Source organism: Molossus molossus, unplaced genomic scaffold, assembly GCF_014108415.1.
Source record: "Molossus molossus isolate mMolMol1 unplaced genomic scaffold, mMolMol1.p scaffold_m16_p_14, whole genome shotgun sequence".
Classification (NCBI taxonomy): domain Eukaryota; kingdom Metazoa; phylum Chordata; class Mammalia; order Chiroptera; family Molossidae; genus Molossus; species Molossus molossus.
Window position 1 is genome coordinate 56407701 of NW_023425349.1, and position 23646 is coordinate 56431346.

Sequence of the window (23646 nt, forward strand, 5' to 3'; positions counted from 1 at the left end):
GAGCTAGAATTGTCGAGTTAAAAAATACAAACACCAGCCCTGGCCAATTTTGCTCAGCAGTTAGAGCATCGGCCCGCAGATCAGAGTCCCAGGTTCGGTTCCTGCTAGGGACACATACTTCGGGTGCAATTTGTCTCTGGCCCCGGTTGGGGATGTGTGGATGGCAGCCAGTTGATGTGTCACTCTCACATGGATGTTTCTCTCTCTCTGTTCCTCTCTCCCTCCCTCACGCTTTATCTGAAGATAAATGCAAAAAGGTCCTTAGATGAGGATAAAAAAAATGACAACTACAAAAACCACCTTTGATGGGAAATGTTACAAATTGTCTAATTGTCCTCAGATAAGTCACAGCATTTTCTAGGACCACCAGCAGTGTGTGACACTACCCATTTCTCCATTCTTTAAGTTTACAACTTATAATGTTAAAATTATACATTTTATAATTGTGAACTTTAAAATATTTCATGTTAAAATATCTTTATTCATTCACCCTCAGCTGTTAGAGCATTGGCCTGCGGTCCAGAGAAACCCGGTTTCAGTTCCCGCTAAGGGCATGTACCCTGGTTGCAGTTTGTCCCCAGCCCTGGTTGGGTTGTGCAGGAGGCAGCCACTCGATGTGTCCCTTTCATGTTGATGTTTCTCTCTCTCTCTCTCTTCCTCTCTCTCCCTCCTGCTCTAGCTGAACAAAAAATGGAAGAATGTCCTCGGGTGAGGATAAATATATATATATATTTTTTTTTATTCAGCTGGTAAACAAATACTGATTTAAATTTTCATTTCATTGAGTACTAGTGAGACTGAAAATTTTTTCATGTTTCGAATATGTATTGACCATTTGTGTTTATTACTTTTTTTAAATGTATTTATTGATTTGAGAGAGAGAGGAAGGGGGGCAGAGAGAGAGGAAAACATCGAATCTTTGTTTCACTTATTTATGCATTCATTGGTTGCTTCTTGTAAGTGACCTGACCAGAATCGAACCTGCAACCTTGGTGTATTAGGAGGATGCTCTAACCAATTGAGCTATCCCACCAGGGCTGTTTATTAAATAGTATCTTCAGATGAGGAAACTGAGATCCAGAGAGGTTAAATGACTTGTTCAAGGACACACAGATTCTATGAAGCAGCTTTTTTTCATATTCTAAAATGAAATGGGATTGTTCATCAGTTTGTCAGAGTGAGCAATAAAGCCTACGGAGCAAAGTTCTTTTGAATCCAAGAGTTTAAGGACATTTAACTAATAGATATGTTTCTTCAGGCCAAATCATCTTTATCAAATATTGCTTGGAGAATTATTATGAAGATTTAATGAATTACAGTTCTTTTACTCTGTCATTTATAAGTCTGAGATAAATTAAATCCAGATCAAGAGTAGAAGACAAAGAAGAGATTGTTTAAACGAATGCCTGAATATGCTGACAGCATCCTTCTTACCATCCATCAGTCATGAATGGCTGCACAGTTGTAGATATTGAAGGAGACTCAGGTACCCTGTGACCTCCTTCTCCCCATTACGACAGCATGAGGACAAAGCAACCAACTGAAGATGTTTCATGATGGTAGAATGCAACCAGCAAACTCTTTCTAGAGATGCTCAGCAGCTGATATCTGACTTTTTTTTCTGAATGCGTTTTTTTCATTTCTATCCCAATTGATATGTAAAGCCAGATTGTCACCTGCTGCTTTAACCTTGTGTGGCAAAGCCAAAGACTGCTCTTTAATAACTAACAAAAAAATTCAGGAGTCAACAATTAAAAAAAAAGAATAACAATAAAGGAAATGCCAGAGTTGCTGAAATGTTGTTTTTTTTTTTCTTTTAATTTAAAAAAGCACACTGGCCACATGTAATCTAGTAAGAACTGACCAAAGGTCTATTTCAACAGGAGGAAGGAATTTGAGGGAACTGAAAAAAGGAGATGTTGACATTCTTTTGGAGGGGGAAAACTCCTAACAATTCCTTCTACTTGGCTTTAAATTCATATCGAAGGAGAGTAAAGTTTTTGTTCCTGGGAGCTCAACCTCCCCCTAGGAAGAGGGAAATGCCTCTTAACACATGTCCATTTTGAGATTATTTGTTTTCATGACTATCCCAGGCCAAGAGAGTAAAAGAATAAAATTTAACCACTAGGGGTCTCCACTCTACCCCCTCCCCAAACCATTTCTTGTGTTAAGTAGAGAAATCACGGAGTATTAGGTGTCAGTAGCAGCAGTGGAGACAGAAACTCATGAGTTCAATCACCGCCCCATAAAATGCATGAAGTTTCCACTGGAGCACAGCATGTTAGACCTCAGTGTCTCCTGGATATGGACAGCTGGATTCCTGAAGATCTTGCATAAAGTAAAATTCACTAACTCAAGAGTAATTTTCCTGTAACAACTTGGTTTGCTCCTCATAGAAGAGGTACTAGTGATTTAAGGTACGGATTAGTGCATTTAGCTTGAGCCAGACTTCCTAGTCCAATCCTTGCTCCTCCTCTCACTAATGGAGAGAAGCAATTTACTTAAACCTTTTTTTGCCTCAGATTCCTCAGCTGTAAAATAAAGATGATAATACACAATATCTCATTTGATTGATTCTTCAAACAGCCCATTGAAGTAGCAGTAGTCCCTACCGCATTAAGTTGTTGTGCGAACCCTAATAAGTTAATACGTGTAAAATGGTTAAAAGGGTGCCTAGCACATAAGTGCATTCAAACTATTTGCTTATTATTTTTTATTACCAGCTAAAGTGGAACAGCCATGTAACAATAGCATAAGTGCAGTTTGTAATTCACTTGGTCTACCCACTTTGAACTTTTTAGATTGTTTTATTTTTAATTTAGAAGATTTCCATTATTTCAAAATGAGTGTACATATTTAGACTTTATCTTTGTATACTGCACTATTTTAAATTTGCCTAAATTAAGCATAAAACAAATATGCACTATATGGGCATTAGGCATGAATGTGCAATAGATTTAGGGTTCATTGCAATTCTAAAGGGCAATTACTATTGATTAATATGCAAGTGTTCTTGTGCTTCTGAAGTGGTTTGGGGTGTATACACAACGGGCAGGCAACAAGAGAGAGGGAATTAGAAGATGCCTGCCCAGGTTGACTCCAAGTAAAACTACTGATAATACTTCCTGTGTGCCAGGCACTAGTCTAAGTTTTGGGGGAGAGGAAGGAAGGGGGGGGGGAGAGAGATAGATGAGAAAGAAACATCTATCAGTTGCCTCCTGCAGGAGCTTCAACTGGGATTGAACCTGAAACCAGAGTATGTGCCCTGACTGGGAATCAAACCAGCCACCTTTTGGTGGAAGGGGCAATACTCCAACTAACTAAGCCACACGGGCCAGGGCTGGTCTGAGTCTTTTATACACATTTTATTCAATTCTTAACAATACCCCCATGAGATAAATACTATTAATGCCCCAACTTTACAAGTATAGAAGCTGAGACAAAAAATTTAAGCCAGTTTTCCAAGGTCGCCCAGCTAGTAAGTGATGGTGCTAAGATTTAAACTTAAATAGTCTACCTATAAAACCTAGATATAATTGTCTTACTACACCTCAGAAAGTTATGATGTACACAGTAAATTTTAGGTTCTTCCATTTTTTTCTCTCTTCAGGGCCTGTTACTTCTTAAATACCGCTCTAGCCACAACTGTAATGGGCATGGGTGTGCTAAGTAAACACTCTGGAAAATACAGAAAGATAGAAAGCAAAAAGAATCAGTTATGATATTATCACCAAAAGACGACCATCATTTAAATTCTGGTGTATTTCCTTCTAGACTTTTTTCTAAATTCATGGTTATGTTTTACATATTTGTTTTACATAGTTGTGATCAAATTGTACATACATTTTTAAATCTTGCTTTTCCCCTTCATAATAACACATGTCTTTCCATTCTACTAGAAAGTTCAAAAACTTCCTTTATATAGGCTGCATAATGTACTGCTGCAAGGCAGTTCCACAATATCTTTACTATTCTTTTTTACTATTCTTTTCATGTTGAACATCTGAGTACTTCCAGCTTTTTTTCTTTTACTGTTGGATGAATATCTTTGCCCTTTTTCTTGATAGTTTCCCTTTTCCAGACATTTCTTCATATCTTCCTCAGCACAAGGAAGGATATCCCTTTATCCTTCCTTCTCTCAAAATTTACTTTCTGGAAAGGAGCTGATAAACTTGTTCATGCTAAAGTGTACATGGTTCCTTCCTGAAGCTTAAATTATTATCTCTTCAAAGAAACGTATATTAATTCAAGCCAGAGGAATGACGCTCTAATCGTGGGATTTTAGTCACCAGGAAATCCAGCTGGGGAGATCCCCCAAACTCCCCCACATTGAGAGTAGACTCCCCAATAGCAAAGAGGTTCCGGGCTTACTAAATGTTAGTAGATCCGAAGAGGAGGCGGTCTAGAGCTGCGAAGAGGGTGACACGGTGAAAAGAGGGAAAGAGTTTGTATCAGCAACGGTGAAAACACCGGATAGAAGAATGGAAGAGAATCGGAAAGTGCACTGGTCAGCGCAAAGTGCATTTGGTACCACTTACCTAGTTTCTCCAGCTGCCTGTTTGCCTTTCCCATGCCTGTGGCCTTAGGGAGGGGAGGGGCCCGCCCACCTTCTCAGATCCTCTCGGTCAAGATCTCAGGCTTAATTACTCTGCCAAGTCTCACAGTTTGGGGCCATGGTCAGCCACAGAGCCCTTCCCAAGGCGTAAAGTGAAGTTCTAAGAGGGCCCATTCCAAGTCCTGGGTCCACAGATGGATGATCTTGCTGGACCTTTACCTCCCGCGACGCAAAGAGGAGAATTAATAATAATACCGGGGGCGGAGGGGCAAGGGGCCTCCTGTGAAAGTTCACGAAGTCCTGTCCTACCCTCCCCACGAGTCTCTTTCCCTCCCTCCTCTAGAGACTGCGTGGGGAAGCAAAGGGACCCAAGACAGAACCCCGTTTCCCCAACGCCCCCTGCCCTAGAGGACCCCACGTTCTCCAGAGACGTGCTGTGAAGGCTGGTGTGGGGGAGACGGACCGGAAGGGTGTTTAGGGCAAAGGCCAAACCAAAAGGGTCAGTGTCTCCTCCCGATCTGGATTAGAGAGAGGAGGAAACCCTAAATGCGAAAACCTAGCCTGACCAGTTTAAAAAAAAAAAAAAAGCGAGCCCGTCCGGCAGAAGGCGGGGCGCAGGTTGGCGGAGCGGCCGCCGCAGCCGCAGCCTCAGCGCTGGGCGCGCTCCCACACTTGTTCCACCCGGACGGCGGGCGCACCACACGCGCCCCCCGCCTCCCCGCCTCCCCGCCCTCGCGCTCCGCCCTCTTTTCTCGCTGGTTGGCACGCGCGCCGCACAGCGCGGCGGCGGCGGGAGGAGCCGGGCGCGCCCGCCACGCATATTGCCCGAGCTGAAGGCGCGGCGCGCGATCGCAGGTGGCAGCGGCGGAGACAGCGGCGGCTGCAGCGGCCAGCGCACACCCTCTCGCCGACGCTCCCGCATCCCGCCGCCACCGCGCCGCGGACCCGCCGGCGGTCCTCCGCCCCGACACGCACCGCCGCGCGCCGCGCACCATCGCCGCCGCCGCGGCTTCCAGCCCGCCCGCCAGCCATGAGGAAGCTGGCGAAGAAGGGATGCGACCACAAGCGCTTCCTGAAGAAGAACTGGCTGCTGCTCTCCACCGTCGCGGCCGTGGTGCTCGGTGAGCGGCGCGCCGGGTGGGGGGCGCGCGCACCCTCCCGCGCTGCCGGCGCCCAGGCCGCGTGCGGGGCGGGCGGGTGCGAGGGTGGGCCGGGCGTTGGCAAACCCAGTGCCCGGGTCCCTGGGCGCCTTCTCGGCCTCGGCGCCCACGCGGGGGCTTCCCCCGCCGAGGGTGGTGTTTGCTGCTTGCGAAAAACAACGCTCCTTGGGGACTCCCATTTGGGTGCTCCACGAGCTGCGGGTTCCTGCTTTACCCAAAACGATCAAGGGGGTTCGGAAGGGGGAAAGGGAAGCAGGTAGCCCTCGGCTCTTCCCTTGTGGCAGAAAACGCGGTTACGTGGGGGCGGGGGAGGGGTGCCTGCGTGTGTTTAATGGTTTCTGCTCCCCAATTTTTGGCTTGAACCTCGCTGCCTGGACAGAAACTGTGGATTACAGTCCGTTCTCAGTTGGACTGGAAGAGGTCCCTTAGCTTCAGGGACAGCCCGGGCAGTAGGATGGGGGTGTTGCCCTTGGTCACCGTGGGCAGTGCTGGAAAGGGGTCTTCCCAGGCAGGGAGCATGAACTGCCCGCACCTGGGCTCTGAAAACCTGCCACATTTGTGCCAAATTCAGTGGTCATGGTGGCGGGAAGAGACCTAGGAGAACTCAGATTTCCCCTTTCCCACCCTGCAGTGTAGAGATGGTCTCCCTGAACGTCCTTGCTTTGAACATTGTTTTTCTAGTGAAAATAATTTTAAGTCATATTTGCTTGTTTTTCAACAAAACTGGATTTGAGTGATTCACTTCTGACAGATCACTAGACTAGGTGGATGTCTGAGCCATTGCTCAGAGGTATGAGTGGTTCCTGTTCAGATTCTGGATTTCTGCCAGGTTGTCTGTTTTACAACTTGGGCCCCAGGATGCCCCTCTTTGGGTTGGAGCCATGCCAATCTCCTTTACTGCGTGAGCTCACTCAGGTGAGGACATGCAGCAGGTGAGACTCCTTCTAAGTCCCCACCTTTGGTTTGGAAACAGAAGCTGGGTTTGTTGGGGGGAGAGCAGGGAAACCTGTTTGTCTCCCAACCTCATGCACCTCCCTCTGCAGCTGCTGCTTCTGCATCTCAGAATATTTGGTGCTGCCTGCTCCCCCATTTATTCCCCCAGATTTGCTCCTCCAGAACTTTATGCAAAGTAAAGCCAGGATTCTAGTAACTAAATAACGTTCTCGAATTGCCTTAGCAGAAGTCGTTTGTGAGAGGAAAGGAGAAAGTAGAGAACCAAGTCTTGACCTTTTTCCCTCTACCATATCTTCCCCTCAAAGGGCCAAGTGGCTTAGGGCAGTTGTAGGGAGGATTTATTTTTCCCCACAATATTTGTTTGTTTATTATTTTTTAATCGTCATCCGAAGATATTTTTTTTCTATTTATCTTCAGACACAGTGAGAGGGAGGGAGGGAGAGAGAGAGAAACATCAACGTGAGAGGGACACAGACTGGTTGCCTTCCGAATGACCCCAACCAGGGGCTCAGTTGAACCACAACTGTGATACCTGCCCTTGACCGGAATGGAACCCACAACTCTTCTGGTCCTTGGGCCCATGCTCTAACCGGTCAGTACTCCCCACAATGTTTAAATGACAGACACCGCAAAGAAAATTATTTGATTTCCCTGTGACTAAATAGATGAATTGGCCTTGATTATTTTCCTCGTGATAAGAGTCCAGAGTTAATGTTAAATCTCAGTTTAAGGACAATTTTGGGGTGGTAATCCTAGGCTGGCATTTCCCTCCCAATACCCTGTGGAAGTGGAATCCTGCGTTTTCAGCCATGGGATTCTCCAGAGATACCTATTCACCATGTGTTGCTGGTTTGGAAAGAATTCTAAGCAGTTGTTCCCTGGCCTTTAGAACCTATTGCATAAGTACATCTTTGGTGTCAAGTGGGATTACATACCTATTTTACATCTTTGGTTCTGATGGTCATTTTCCTCCAGTTTTAATGTGAGTGAGCCCAGGAGCTTCATTCAGAAAGGAAAATCACCATATAAAAAGTGTAAGGGCCCAGCTGAAGTCTTCCTGGACATTTCCTCTTCCAGGAGTCCTCTAGTGTGTCTGCTCCCGGTCTGAGAAGTGTCAGGCCTAGGCCACCCCCAGTGTGCCCATCCATCACAGGCACTCCCTGGGGTCTTCCTTTTCTCCTCTTTCTTCAGCGCACTGGGGCTATGTGGAAATTATACCTTTTGTGTAGTCTGCACGAGCTCATTTGTTTAACTAGAAGTGAAATTCCAGCCAACTTATAGCAGTGACTATCCATAAGCCCTTACTAGGTCATGGTATTGGTTTGTTTTTATAATCTTAATTGATATAGAAAATCACAAACACTCTCATGCAGCTTCCTTTCTGGACCTGTTATTTATTTATTTATTTATTTATTTTTTCCCTGGACCTTTAAGCATATGGATCTTAAGTACAAACTCTTACATTTACTAACTACCCTGACAGAATGTCATCTTCTGATTACAGCCATTGAAATGTTTGGTCACTGCTGTATAATTCAGCATCCCTGACACTTTAAAATATTTTGATTATTAAAATGAGAGGCAAAAGTATGAACCAGCGTAACCATTGACTTTTCAAAACATAGTGTATCTTTATTAGGTGTGAAAGTTCATTCTTTTCATGGACAAGAAGATGCTAAGTACTAAACATTTTCCCAAATTCTTATTCACGAGATAATGGGACTGAATAGTTAAATAACCATCTTTGTTAATTTCTGTGAAGGCCTACAAGGTCCTAGAAATAATATCTTGGATTTCCGGATGAGCGGTCTCTCCTAAATACCATTAGGAACAATTTTCATTGCTTTCATTACATTTCTTACAGGGTTTTCCCTGCTTCTGTAGTATAGTAGAATGAGCACAGAGCCTGGAGTCAGGAGTTCTGGATTTGAATTCTGGCACTGCCAGGCTCTACCATTTAGACAGATCTCTTATTCTCTGGGACCCTCAGTTTCCTCATCTGGAAAATAGGGATATTTGTCATCACCTCATTTGTTACCAGGGTTGATGAACATAGTGTGAAAATACACAGTTGTGTGGGTAGCCCATAATAAGCACCTAATAAATGTTATCTTAAGGAACATCTGAATAGTTTTATTCTGAGGAAGTTAATATTTTCTTATGAAATAAAGCCTCATGGCATTTCTCCGTTCTGCTTAGTGTCTGCCCTATACTATAGTGTTCAAGGTCAGTCAAGTGTTTTGATGACATGCTCTGTCTAGTCAAATACCAGCCTCCAGAATAGTATTCATTTTTTTAAGGGATATTTTTTAAAGGATTAATCATTTTGTCGTGTGCCCCATAGCCTGATTCTCAATTCCTTTAACAGGCAGAAACTCTGAGGGAAGAATTTTTGAGCTTCAAGTGAGAATTCTGTTCAAGCAGAATTGCTGTGTGAGAATTCTGTCCACAGCTTTCTGATTCAAGTCACCCAGCAGTGATCATATCATGTATAATGTTGACAAAGCACTCATGGAATCCTCACCCTGTTCACAGCATAAAGCCCGATCTTTGTGTTCCGACAGGGTATGCTTTATTTCAGTAATTTGGAAAATCTGATTTCTAGCCTATGGATTTTCAGGAAAGGAAATAGATGTTATTTACATGACAGAGCTGGTAAACTTATTCGTTCTGAATAATTTTCTTTGGAGAGCCCAAGGAAGCAATCCTTTCTAGATTTAGATTCTATTGTCTAAAACTGAGAACTATTTCTTCATGTTCTTGGTAATACCCTTGCCTCAGCCTTGCGTCTCCTGCACTGGACCTCCTCTGGGTGTATATCTGGCAGTGCTCATTTGAGTCATGGGATATGCTTTCTTGCTTCGTCTGTTTTTATGTGTCTGTGAAGCCCCTGAGGACAGGGGCAGCTGCAGCTCAGGCTAGTTCCAGGCCCAGCACATCACCTGGATGGAGCCTTGTGTATCGCAATGTTCAAAATGTATTTTTTTATCCATGAAGCTTATTTGTTCTGGCAGGTCCCAGGCTCGGTACTGCTGGGCCTCTAAACAGCTCAGCCTCGGAATATACCTGCAGTAACCAACACTTAAATCATTTGTTCAACAAATATATATTGGGCACCTACTCTTTGCCAGGGACTGTTCTAGAGCTAGAGAATACAGCAGTGAACAAAACAATAAAAATCCCTGTCCTCATGGAACTTGTGTTCAAGTGGAGAGAGGTAGACAGTCAATGGAATAAATGTATAAACACAATAGAGTATGTTAGGTGATGAGTGTACTCTAGGTAACATGAGGCAGGGAGGAGGCTGAGGAGGTGCAGTTTTAAATAGGGAAGGCCCTGTTGAGAAGGTGACAATTGAATTGAGACTAGAAAGAGGTGAGGAAACATGTGCACAGATATCTGGGGAGCATCCTGGCTTGTTTGAGGGAGCCCTTGGGGTGGAGTGAGGAGGGGTGGATGAGGCAGGAGGCAGGAGGCAGACAGAGCACTAGGATGGTGTAAGCTCTTCTGTTGTAAGGACTTTGACTTTTACTGGGAGATGGGAAACCATTAAAAGGTTTTGAGCAGAGTAGTGATATAGTCTAGTTGTAGTTTAATCACCTCTCCCTGGCAGCTGTTTTGACCATAGACTGCAGAGGCAAGGGTGGAAAAAGTTTAGATACCAGTTTAGGAGGCTAGTGCAGTTAACCCACGTATTACTTATTATACTTTTCTAATCTCATTTCCATCAGAGCTAGTGAAATCTTAGGAAATGCTTATAAAAAGTATGTTTGCAACTATAAAGTAGTAGGTGTTTTTGCCATTACATGAATGAGAAAACTGAGATTCAGATAATAACTGGCAACACCAGGTCTTCCTGTTCCTTTCCTTCTCCTCCTCTAGCCTTCTTCTCCTCCTATGTCTTGCTCCCCATTCCTTGCTGGCCCACCTGGGAGCCATGGTTGTCTAGCTGTGTGCTGTGTTGGGGCGGGGAATAAGGAATAAGGGTTCTGTACCATGTACTGAGGCTGAGAAGGGGCAGCAGTGTGCCTCCACAGGCTCTCAGGATTGCAGTGTGTGCATTGGAGGGACACTGCTCCAGGGGCATTAGCCAGACTTATCAGCCAGGCTGGTCTCCGCTCTGGGCTCACACCTACCCTTACACCTCTGTCTGTCAGGCTTTCCACCTTCAAATTCTGCCTTTCCTACCTTCTAATTAAGCGACTTGGTGTGACTATAGCAGAGGTGAACTGAGTGACATGGAAGAACAGAAAAGCAAGGCTGCAGAGGTCAGGGGCCAGATCCTGGAGGGCCTGGAATGCCATGCTGATGAGTTCGGACGTGGTTTTGAGGATTAATTAAGTTGGGCAGTGACATGGTTAGAGCTGTGCTTAGAAAAGATCACGGAGGTGGATGGATGTAGAAAATGGATCCAAGGAGGGCAAACTTGCAGGTGCATGTGGCAGACCCCCTCCCCCGGGGCATTACTGTTAAGGTCCAGGCAGGGGGAGATGGAGACCTCCACTGGGCAACAGCAGTGGGAGTGAAGAGGAAAAGACAGCCGTGCAGCGTCTTCAGTGGGTGTTACAACCTGAAGGGGCTTGGCTGGGTTTGGTCCCAGGAGAAGGAGACGGTAATCTCTAGCAGAAGAGGGCATCCTGGAAGGGACACCAGCTTGAAAAGAACTATTATGCTCTTCCACTGTACACAACCAATATCTACTTGGTATTTATTACTCTATAGTTAGAATATATTGTCATTTTTATGCCTCTCACACTGACCCATAAGCCTTTGAGGGAAGGAGACCTGTGTACCCACCTGTCACAATGCTGGTAGGCTCAATACATTGAATTGTTGAATCACTTATGACCCAGAGAGTTAGTAAGACGTTGTCCAAAGTCCAACTAGAAAATAAAACGAGACCTTAAAGTAATGAGACTCTTAAAAGTTATGTAAGAAAGTATATCTGATTGTTAAACTCTCTGGGCCGTTGTTTCTTATCTGAAAGAAGAGGGGTTTGGATTAGCTAGAAAAGCAAGAGAGGATGCCATTCATGTGCTAACTCCCATTTATAGGTGGTGGACTGTTTGGTGTGATATGTTTGTTGAGAAAGGATTTGAAACAGAAGTTCTGAAATTGATTGCTGATGTCTGTCAAAGGCTTAGGATCAGGAGAAGTAGTGGTAAGTGTCCTGCATACTTAACTGACTTAAGTGTTGGTTACTGCAGGTATAGTCCTTGGGTAAGAAAATCTCTAGAGTTTCCTGTTAGCTTTAAGATCCTTTAGTTCTGTGATTGTGTAGTAATTTCTCAGTTCATTGCTAGGAGCCAAGGGAACTCTTCCATAGGGAACTGAGGGAGGGTTAAAGGTCATTGTTGGAGGATAAAATGACCTTGACCTTGAGTCACTTGTTCTGCATTTGAACTGTTTGATCAATTATTTGAGTATAATAATGTAAAGTGTATATGGGACTATTATCAGGGTAATGTTCTGTGTCAGTATTAGATTATTCGTTAGAGTAGTAATATGAGTTCAGTAGATTTATGTTGTTTCTGTATATGTAAATATATCTTGCACATATCTGCTTATGTATCTTAGAAAAAAGATCCTTTAGCTGGCTTGACCCAAATTTCACACATTGAAGAATTAGGAAAGAAATTTGAGCTTTGAGTGCCTATGCCTGGTACTTTCATTTTTTAAATCAAATCAGAAACCACCAGATTTAGGGAATCACTAAAAAGAGTCTGATTTTTTGTTTTATGGTCTGTATGTGCCTCAAAGTCTATCAAACCAAAACCTTACACAAAATTAAATTAATCTGAAAAATGATTTTAGGTGTTAGACTCTGCACATCAGGGTTGGTATAGATATTCTTTTTTTTTTTTTTTAAATCCTCACCCAAGGACACTTTTCCATTTATTTTCAGATAAAGTGGGAGGGATGTAGAGAGAGGGGGAGAGAGAAACATCAATGTGAGAGAGACACACCGATTGACTGCCTCCCACATGACCCTCCCACAGGGCCAGAGATCGAACCACAGCCGAGGTACGTGCCCTTGACTGGAATTGAACCCACGACTCTTTGGTCTGTGGGCTCATGCTCTACCTGCTGAGCCAAACCGGTCTGGGCTAGACATTCTTTAATACATCTATTGGGAGGACTTTGGATGTGAATTACTAAAGTGCAGAGAATAGGGAAAGGGGCTGAGTGTGTCTGTCTGTCTGTCTGTCTGTCTGTTCAGCTTTAGTACTCAGAGAAGAGAAGATGGATGATAAATATTCAGTATCTTGTTAGTTGTTGCTTAATCTGAGATATACTGTTTACAGATTTGAGCAGCAGGCCTAACAAAAAAAGGAAGCTTCGAATGAAGTCACAAGATGTAGACAAGTATTGTGTGCTAAATCAGGATGTGGTAGAGCTCATGTAGTACTTCAGATGGATAAAAACCCTGGGTTAGCCAGACAAGGTGTAAATAAATGGGATTAGGGGTTGGCTGTTGGAGAGAATATGCATGCTCCTGTGAGCACTTGCTTGTAAAGAGAGAAAGCTTTCCACATTAATTACTTGTGAGAAATTGTGATTACCTTTAACAGAGCTGAGGCTGGAAATAACTGTCCTGGAGGGAGGGAGTCAGTGGTGCCAGGGAAGCTCTGTTCGCCTGAGGAATTGCAGATTCCCCTGGTCCCGGTGTTACTGGAGATCTGGAGTCATGTATATTGTGGGGACTCCAGCACTCTCAGAGAAAATGCACTAATTTTAGATGACATGGAGTGGCCCATTTAAACTCCCCCACGGCAGTGTCTGTTAAAGGAGCAAGTGTGGCCTTTCCGATTTTGAATATTAAACATACGTCTAATAAAAGGCAATATTGGAGACGGTACTGCTCAGCCAATAATCCACTTCGGAGCTGTAGTTGAGCTCACAGATAGATCTAGAAGGAGGTAATCCATTCTACTTACTCAAGAAACAACCCCAAATTGCAACAACGGGTGCTCTGTTGCAATTAGTAGTCTCCACAGTAACACCTCTGTTAATGGAAAGGAAGTGTTTCGGTGACTCATTCCTTGCCAGAAATGTTACTAAACCTGGGTTTGGACTGCCTGTTCCATTACCAGAGGTAGAATATTTCCTTTCCAGCAAATATTCCTGCACTTTCTGGGATGGATGGACCCAGTCCCGGCTCACAGACACTTCATGCTGTGTGTCCTGGGTCCTTCCTCTCTCCGGCCCAGGCCCAGCTGTGTGAGCTCGGGGCAGCAGTCCCCACTCAGTCAGGACGGGAGGACACTGTGCCTCATTTTCCCCCGTGAGATCCAGAACCACACTGAAGAGATAAGACTCACTAGTCACTCCACGCTCAAGCTGAAGCAAAGTCCCTAACCATGTCCACAGACAGGATAGTTGTCACAGCAGATCTTCCCATGTCCAGAAAGGGTCCAGAAACTAGCGTCATGGGACTTTCTGCTGGGTCTGCATGTTGGAGCAAAGAGATGGCCTTTGGGACCAGAACTTCAATTCAGAAAGCACCTTAGAGGGGGTCCGCATTGTGTGTTTACTCTCATAACTTTACTGAGACAAATCTTTGGGCTCAGTGCTCTTAGATGGTTAAAACTACATTTAAATACTAGGCAAAGAGGGAATCCTTTAGTGGAGCTTAAGTGAGATCATATTAATTATTTTTCTACCACTGTTCTATTGCTCCAAAGTTACCTGGTTATTTATAACTCAGCAAGGAATTAAGTCAACAAAAAGATGCACCATCACTAGAAATGCTTAACTACAGAAAGCCTAACGTCCAAGCCTCTTCCTATTACTGGAAAACAAACTGATTTTGCTCATTTTTTTCTGCATAATTTCATATACTTAATTGTTTTCTGAGCCACTTAACTACTTTATAGGTTTCATCTAAGATTCCCCAAACTATGAGACAATGAGGGAGACATTTTCTCTTTTGGAAAGTTTTATTTCTCTTATGGTTAACCAAGTGTAATAGCTAATTTTATTAAGGGCTTACTATGAGATTTACACATATTTTTTTCCCTGTTGACCCTCAGCACAGTGAGGTAGGAAGTTTACTCATTTTACAGATGAGAGGACTGAGACTTAACAAGGCTTAAGTAATCCAGCTGAGGTCACAGTCAGAGCTGGGATTTATACCCAGGACTGTCTGACTCCAAAACTGCAGTTATTAACCACTAAGCAAGGCTACTTCCTTCCTGCCAAACCTAATTGAAAGTTCAGATCATTCTTGCAGACTTCACTCTTGGACAGTAGCTAAAGAAAGCCAGTAATCTTCCCTCTTGCTCCATCCCTTCTCTGCCTCTTGGCTATTCTTTATTTTGTCCCTTCACTGAGAACATTCCACAGCATTTGGTCCTTTCCCCCATTCTTCATAGACCTTTCATCTGAGCTTGTCTCATACTTGTTTTCCCAGGACATGTTGTACTTTCCTACCCTGGTACTTTCCTACCCTGGTACTTGTGCGCATGTGTTTCGCCCACTGTTGTCCTACCCAACCTTGAAGATGGATCTAATTTTTACTTTTATCAGATAGACTTCTCTGACTATGCAGTCGAAGACAAGCTCCCTTTGCTGTACTGGAATAACCTTTCATTTACATTCCCAAATTATCTCGCATTTGTACCACCCCTGCCAGTCCCACCCTGGGCAGACATCACTGATTGATGACAGCCCTCTTCGTCTTGGAGCTTTGTTATGGCAACCACTGTTAATCAAAGGGAATTTGCATGTAAGATGAAAAGTATTGTCCATTGCAGGGAAAATCTATTCATTTAGCCATCAATTAGGAACTCAGTTTAAGTTGAACAAGTATCGATGTTCCTGGTGAGAGATGCAGGGTTGAAGTCTGTGTTTTGTCTTAGTCTGTCAGAGGCAGTGTGTGCACAGATATCACTAACATGAGCCTAATTGTGGTAAGTGCTCTAAGAAAGCTACAGTGTACCTCAGGCCTTCAACAGCAAGAGGTGGAATTGAGAAAGAGGCCTGAAGGACACCAGGAATGACCTTGAGCAGGTGTGCCGGGATTCCTCGGCCTGAAGATTAGAAAGATTACAAACCCAGGTAAAGATAAGCCTATGAATACAAAGGCCTTTATCCTGTCTTATGTCCAATTTCAGTATTGTATGGAACTACTATTTTCACAACTTCTCTTTCTTACCTCAGTTCCTTGAGGATATTTAAAAAAGACTGTTTTATATGGGTCTATCACACTCATAGCATTGCACCTACTTTTAGGAGATGCTTCAAAGTATTTTTGACTGATTACAAAACCTTCATTGAATAAGAAGTAAATCCTTGACATGCCTATCCCACTGATCCCCTAATTATCCACTCATTTATATTGGTTTCTGAGTGAAGACTCTGGGGAATTCTTACCCAAGCTGAAACATCCTAGCTATATTTTACTCCCAGTTTGGGGGTCCCAGAAGAATGAGCCTGCTCTTCAACAGTTTTGAAGCCATTCTTTTATGAGCTCAGAATGGCCCTAAAATTCCCAGACTGGAAGGCATCTGTCTACCCTGAGAAACACCTGACCTCAGGAAACCAGTTCCAGAACCAATCTAATCTTCAGAGAGCTCTTGGATTAGCAAGAATGGAAGATCCATCTGGTTTCCCAGAATTGGGCAATGGCCTGGAGCTGAATCAGCCTTGGGCGGTTATGTATTTGCAAATATGCTATTTAGCAACTCCTGTGTCTTCTTTTTTTTTTTAAATTACAGCTGAAATGCAATATTATGTTTCAGGTGTACGATGTTGTGGTTAGACATATAACTTAGGAAATGCTCACCCCATATATATGACCATAACTATAATACCATATATAGTTATTACAATATTATTGACTACATTCCCTATGCTATACTTTATATCCTTGTGAGCAACTTCTATGTTTTTTAGTGAACTTATTTTTCTCCCTCCATGCATCCTTTCACATCTTTGTCCATATTTTGCCCATTTTTCTCCCTGTCTGGAGATTATTTTTATGATAAGTAATCAGTCGGCCTGTCTGCACTGCCTGCTCTGCTTGGATAAACACTAAATTTGGTCATTAAAGAATCTGAAGATGGGCTTTTATTTATTTGGTTGTTTGTTTATTATTATTATTTTTTTTTTTAGCAAAAGTTAATTGTCACCCAGGAGACAGAACCGATTTGCTCCATCTCTGCTTCCTTTTCATTTCTTTCTTTCTTACACCTGGAGATTATCCTGAGGTTTCATTACCTGGAGGAGATTGAGTAATGGCGATTGAGATCTTGTTGACAGTGCAGAACCCGCAGACTCTGAGAAACATACAGAGATCTCCTCTGTAACTGTTTGCCACCTGCACTGCATAGTAGTATTTTCTAGTGATCTCCAACTAGCTTGTTTATTTTGAAAAAAAAACCTCAAAGTCTACATCTACAATTGTTTAAGTGGAAATGATGGAGAGTAAGGTTTGCTTGCTTTTTCGACCTCCAGTGAGTAACTGTAGAAGTCTGGATTTATTGACTCTCAGATCTAGAACTCTGAAGGTCCCTGAACTGGTGCTCATGGCTGAGCTCTTACCGGCTCTGTGAATCCTGCTCAGTGCTCTGTGCTCTGGCGAAAGGGGTTGGCAATTGCAGTGGGTGGGGTTTGCAGTTGTGAGTTTTGCTTGGACTTTCTCTTTCTCCCTGCAGACAGATTCTATGGGTTGGCAGTTGCAGTGGGTGGGGTTTGCAGTTGTGAGTTTTGCTTAGAGTTTCTCTTTCTCCCTGCAGACAGATACTATCTCCCCTTGTACAGCCTCTGCCCATGCCCCAGGAAACATCTGTTGTCTGTGAGGGCAATACTGAGAAAGGAGGCTGAAGATCCTCACAAACATAAAACATTTTGAGATTCCAAGAATAAAAATCTTCAGGGTTGCTGTGAAAAGATTATACTCACCATGTTTGAAGACCCTAGTAGACAAGGTCATCGTCTTATGTTTACTGGGGCCCTCCTCTCATCCTGTGTGAAAAGGCATCTGGGCCCTTTTTGTATCTATATGGCCTGTTTAACATTCTACATATGAGTATCCTTGCCTTTCACAAAGAATCAAACTGGCCTGTCTTTGCCATTATTCTTCCAGTGAGGATTATGAGAGGCATCTGAGGTATTTACAGCCTTTCCACCCTGGGGACCACTTTCATTTTAATTTAAGAAATATGATAAAATTCTTCAAATATGTTTTAACCACTTGAAGATAAAATATCCTTTTATCTGCAGTCCTTCTTGGGTTGGGAAGGAGAGGTCAGAGTTACAGCTCCACCGAAGTTAGAAGGGGAAGCAGCTGGCAGGCAGGCCACGTGGTTAGGAATCATGGAGAGTAGAGTTCAAGTAGACTTAGCATTCTGGGTTCATCAGACTGAGAACTCCAGGCTTGTGACAGGTCTGGAAGGTTCAGAATGACTGGATTGTTTTTCCCAGAAGTCCATCTCTTTCTCTGCCCTCAAATTGCTCCTGACTAAAATCCAGTGTGGGGGAGATGGTCAGATTGCATTTACACCTGGAGAGGAGGCTTCCTAAGATTGTTTAATGAACCAAGAAGGTGTTTATGGGAGTTGTGAAACTGGTTATTACAAAGAGGTATTATTCCCAGACATCTGGTGTTAAACCTGAGAAAAAGGTGTGTCTTTTGAGCAAAGGATTCCAGAGCCTCTCCAAACCATATAAATTGGGGTGAGGGGCCTTGTAATTCCTTCATTGCCTTGGAGGCCAAATATTTGTCCACACCAAGATGGGGAGAGAGTTGAGTGTGACCACAGAGTAGATAAGGTCTTTCACAGGAATGCATAGAGCAAGCTGATAGGTAGAATCACCCAAGAGATTATCAGATATGAACCATTTTAAGAAGGGTTGGAGGGGTGGTGGTGGAAAGAAGTAAAATAAAGGGAGTAGACCAGAGGTTTAAAAAAATATTTTAGAACCCACAAGTCAAGTCATAGATGTGCATCTCAGGAAATATCCCAAATAACACCTGTGCAGGGTTGGCACACCTTCCCGGGAGAGGGAGAGTCTGGTTGTTCCTAGATTGAAAGGTTCACTCAAATGCTGTGTCTCTAAGCCAGTTGGATGCTTGCTGGAGAGACGGGTCCCTGCGAGCTGGTCCTATAACCAACCTCATCCTCATTTGTATCCAAGGGGCTCTTTGGACTCCAGGGGTCCCAGAAGCCTAGAAGTCCTAAGGCGTAGGAACCACGCACCCAACTTCTCACGGGTGCTTTGCCATAGCCATTGTCAAAGGAAGACAGTCTCACTGCGGAGGCCGTATTTGTGATGCCTCTGTGGGTTTGAGTTGAAGGCCCTGGACAGTGTGGCAGAATTTATACCCATATTCCCATGACTCATTTTTTTTCGCTCTGCTAATGGCATCCTCTGTTTTCTCCTGCCTTTTGTAATTAGGTTTGATGATTACAAAAGAGGAAATATAGAAATTGCAGCAGCTTTCTGGGCACATGCCTTAAATAGCAATTACAGTGTATTCCTGGTTCAGTTCAGCACAGCAGGTATTAATCAGACACCCATGGAGTGTCAAACTTAATGCCTAGGGCAGGGGGGGTGGGTATAGAAGTGAGTACACAATGCTTATGCTTCATGAGCTTAAGATGGGAGGAAGGAGCATGGAGACAGAGGTCTGTTTAGGGGATAATAGGTGCAAATGGAGCTCTGCAGGGCCCAGACACGGGACATTCCACCTGGGAAGAAAGCATGGGAAAGGCTGGCTGGATGAGGTGACATTTTAACTAGGTTTTGGGAGTAGTTCACTAAGCAAAGACATTGACAAGGGTATTTCCTCAGAGGGGATCCGTGTGAACAAAAGCAAGGAGAGAGAGCATCTTTAGGAAATAACAAGGAGTTTGTTGTGACTGGATATGTTGAGACTGAGGATGGTGCAGGCCTGTGCTGGCAGGAAACATGATCTACTCGCTCAAAAGTATTTAACGGAACAGAATTCAATCAAGGGACTCTTTACAGAGTTAGGCAGGGATACGGAAACCAACAAAGGATGGTGAGGCACCCTGGGCTGATGACTGTGAGAAACTATTAGCTCACCTATGCCTGAGCACACAAGGAGAGAGGGTTAGGGCTGTGTCAGAGGGGCCACATGACGGGACCTGTTTGGCCACAGAGAAACACAGCCACTTCTAGCATTGTGGCAAGACGGAGGGGGTGAAGGCAATAAGTACTCCAATCTCTCTCTGTCTCTCTCTTTCTCTCTCCCCATCTTTAAGATCTACAGCTAGGGCCTCTTCTTGGCTAAACCCAGCCAAGACCAGAGGACAAGGAACCCTGGGTTACACTTTGTTGAGATCAGCATCCTGGGACACAAAGCAGAGCAAAGAAGGACAGACAGTAAATCTGAAAGACAGCTGGAGAATAACCAGCACAGAGCCCTGTGGCATTGCGTGCCATGCTAAAAGTGTCAAAAAGATACGAGGTCTATGAATGATGGCAAAGCAGTTAGTTTGATGATGTCTGGTGATGCTGGTGGCTGCTGCCTATGGGCATTATGGCAAATAAGACATAGGTATGATGGTTCCTGTAACCTCTGTAACTGTATGTCAGCGTGGCCATTCTCCTGCCTAGCCCTGTCCCACAGGCCCACCCCCTTGGCCTCCACATCTAGAGAGCCTTGCCCCAACATCAACCAGCCTTTTTTCTTTGCAAAGAGAGCAGGTGTGGTTGGTGGAGGCGGCACCCAGAATACCAGTGACACCTTTTCTCTCTCCACCTATAATTTAGAACTCTTCTAATGGGAAGGGACAGAGTATCCAGGTCAAAAAGGCTTAAGCCAGAAAGGTTGGGAGATGAGGCATAGAATTTATAGCTCAGATAGCTTAAGAGCTCTGAAATAGTAACTGACTTCAAATACAGCTGGATTCAGGGGTTCAAACTAGTATCCTGGTGTTTTCTTTTTTCTTTTCTTTTTTTTTTTTTTGTTTGTTTTTTTATCCTCACCTGAGGATATTTTTTCATTTTTTGTTCAGATAGAGTGGGAGGGAGGGAGGGAGGGAGGGAGGGGGAGAGAGAGAGAGAGAGAGAGAGAGAGAGAGAGACATCAACATGAAAAGGACACATCGAGTGGCTGCCACCCACACGGGCCGGGGACAAACTGCAGCCGAGGCACACGCCCTTAGCAGGTACCCAACCTGGGTCTCTCTGGACCGCAGGCCGACGCTCTAACCGCCAACCACACTGGCCAGGGCCTGGTGTTCTCTTTCTTCACATGTTGTCTCTGCACTCCTGTATTGTTTTCATTCTCAGGCAAGACTCCATTGGTGGGAGATAGCTGCCAGCACAGCTCCATTTTCTGGTTCTACACCAGGCAGAAAAGAGGACATTTCCGACCCCTGTAGGTTCAAACAAAACTCCTGGACCTTAGCTTGAGCCTCAGTCAGCCCAATTGGGTCATATGCCCATTCCTCAGTGGGTTTTAGGACTAAGTGAATGTATCTGATGGACCAGGCCAAAGTCACTCTCTCTCATCCCACCCAGTTTGTGCACTAGTTACAGGCTCAGCTCCACCTTACTCAGGTTGGAAGTTGGAAGGTGTGCTGTCACAGCAGGGACAATGGCTATTGGGTGGCAGTTACAGCAGATGTCCTGCTTTTATCTGTTGTTTTCCTGAGCTATTTCCTGAATACAATCAGTATATATTTAAAGGTTGTTTCATTGAATTCACAGTACTATAGAAACATTTAAAGTTGTTTAGATATTAAACATACACCTTGAAATTTATTAAATTTAGACAGAAACCATTTGAAATCCTAAAAGAGGGGAAGCATAATTAAGCAATTAAATTTTTGCTTTAAACTCATAAGAATTCTACCCCCAAAAAAACAAACAAAAAAAAACCCCACTCTATAGTTAATATCATATTTAATGGTGAAAGTCTGAATGTTTTCCCCTAAAATCAGGAATAAGGCAATGACATCCACACTCACCATTTCTGTTCAGTATCTTACTGGAAGCCCGAGCTGGTGCAATAGAGTAAGAAAAAGAAATAAAAAGCATAGATTGGAAAGAAAAATATAAAAATGTTCTCATTCACAGTTGACGTGATTTTGTCTACATAGGAAATTCTAAGAAACAGGATAATTCCTAAGACTAATAAGTGATTTAGCAAGGTTGAAAGATACAAGATTAGTACATACAAAAAATTCATTTGTTATGTGTGTATACGAACAATGTACAATTAGAAATGGACATTTTAAAATATATCTCCAGAGGATAAAAAATTAGGTATATATCTAACAAAATATATATAGGATCTGTAGGCTGAAAATTACAAAACCCTGATGAGAGAAATTACTGATGTAGAAAATGGAGACACATACCTGTTCATAGATTCATCACAGTAATGATATCAATTGTCCACAAATTGATTTATATATTTAATACAATTCTGGTCAAAATCCAATGAGTATTTTTATAGATATATCAGACAAGCTGATTCTAAAATGTATATGGAAAGGCAAAGGAACTAGAATAACTAAAACAATTTTGAAAATGAAGAAAGTTAGAAACAAAAATCACATTATCCTAAGACAGCAATCAAGACATTGTAGTATTGGTGAAGGGATAGACACACATCAGAAAAACAGGATAGAAATTCCAGAAATGGACCCATGCAAATATGCCCAGTTGATTTTTGACACAGGTGCAAAAGCTATTCAAAGAAGGGAGGATAGTCTTTTCAACAAACGGTTCTGGAACAACTTGACACTTATATGCAAAGAAAAGAACCTCCATCTAAACATCACATTTTACACAAAAATCAGAATGGATCATAGATCTAAAAGGAAAGAGTAATATATAAAAGTTTTAAAAGAAAACGGGGACAAAATCTTCATGACCTAAAGTTAGGCAAAGAGTTCTTAGATATTACACCAAAGTACAATTTATAAAAGAAAAAACTGAACCCTGGTCAGTTTATCAGTGAGAGCGTCAGCCCAAGGACCAAAGGGTCTCAGGTTCGATTCCCAGTCAAGGGCACATAGCTGGGTTGCAGTTTCGACCCCTGCCCTGGTCATTGTGGGAGGCAACCAATTGATGTGTCTTTCTCATGTCTATGTTTCTGTCTCTTTCTCCCCCATCTTCTGCTCTATCTAAAAAAAATCAATGGCAAAATATCCTCGGTTGAGGATTGTTAACACAAAAAAATTTTTAAGTTGAACTTTATAAAACATAAAAACTTTTGCTCTATGAAAGATACTGTTAGGAGAATGAACACATTATCAGATCAAGCTGTATATCTTAAATATATGCAATTTTTCATTTGTTAGTATGCCACAATAAAGCTGGAGGAGGGAAGAGGTCAAAAATCCACACATGAGGAGAATATAACTGCTGATCACATATCCAACATAATCTGAATTTGTATCCAGAATATACTACAAAGAATTTTCAAAACTCAGTAATAAAAAAAAAAAAAACCAACTTAAAAAATATAATAATAAAAAATAACCCAATGCAAATTGAAATCAGAGTGAGATGCACTACCTACTTATTAGAATGGCTGAAATAAAAAATACCAAGTGCAGATGACTTGGAGCAACTGGTACTCTTATGCATTGCTGGTGAGAGTGTAAAATGGTACGGCCATTCACCCTAAAAAACAGCTTGGCAGTTTTTTAAAAGTTAAATACACACTTACCATATGATTAAGCAATCACACTCCTGGGTATATACCTTAGGAAAAGAAAAACTTATGTTCACATGGAAACTTGAACACATGTTTATAGCAGCTCTATGGAGAAATCACCCCAAACAGGAAACAACCCAGCTATCCTTCATTGAGTGAAAGAATAAACAAATGTGGTCCATCCATAAAATGTGATCCATTCATCAAGAAAAAGGAGCATACTATTGATGTGCAGAAAACTTGGATGACTCTCAAAGGTGTTATATTCACTGAAAGAAGCTGATGTTAAAAGGCTACCAAGAGTATGATTCTATTTATATGACATTCTCAAA

General features: G+C 43.0%; 1 protein-coding gene across 1 annotated transcript in view; it reads left to right on the top strand.

Annotated features, from left to right (window-relative positions):
* Nucleotides 1-5557: 5557 nt before the first annotated feature.
* The window catches only part of SLC1A1 (solute carrier family 1 member 1), a 76015-nt gene continuing 57926 nt past the window's right edge, over nucleotides 5558-23646 (top strand). The window contains exon 1 of the mRNA XM_036260307.1: nucleotides 5558-5676. Coding sequence (XP_036116200.1) covers nucleotides 5586-5676 — 91 coding nt within the window. The 5' untranslated portion in view covers nucleotides 5558-5585. The remainder of the gene's footprint in view (nucleotides 5677-23646) is intronic.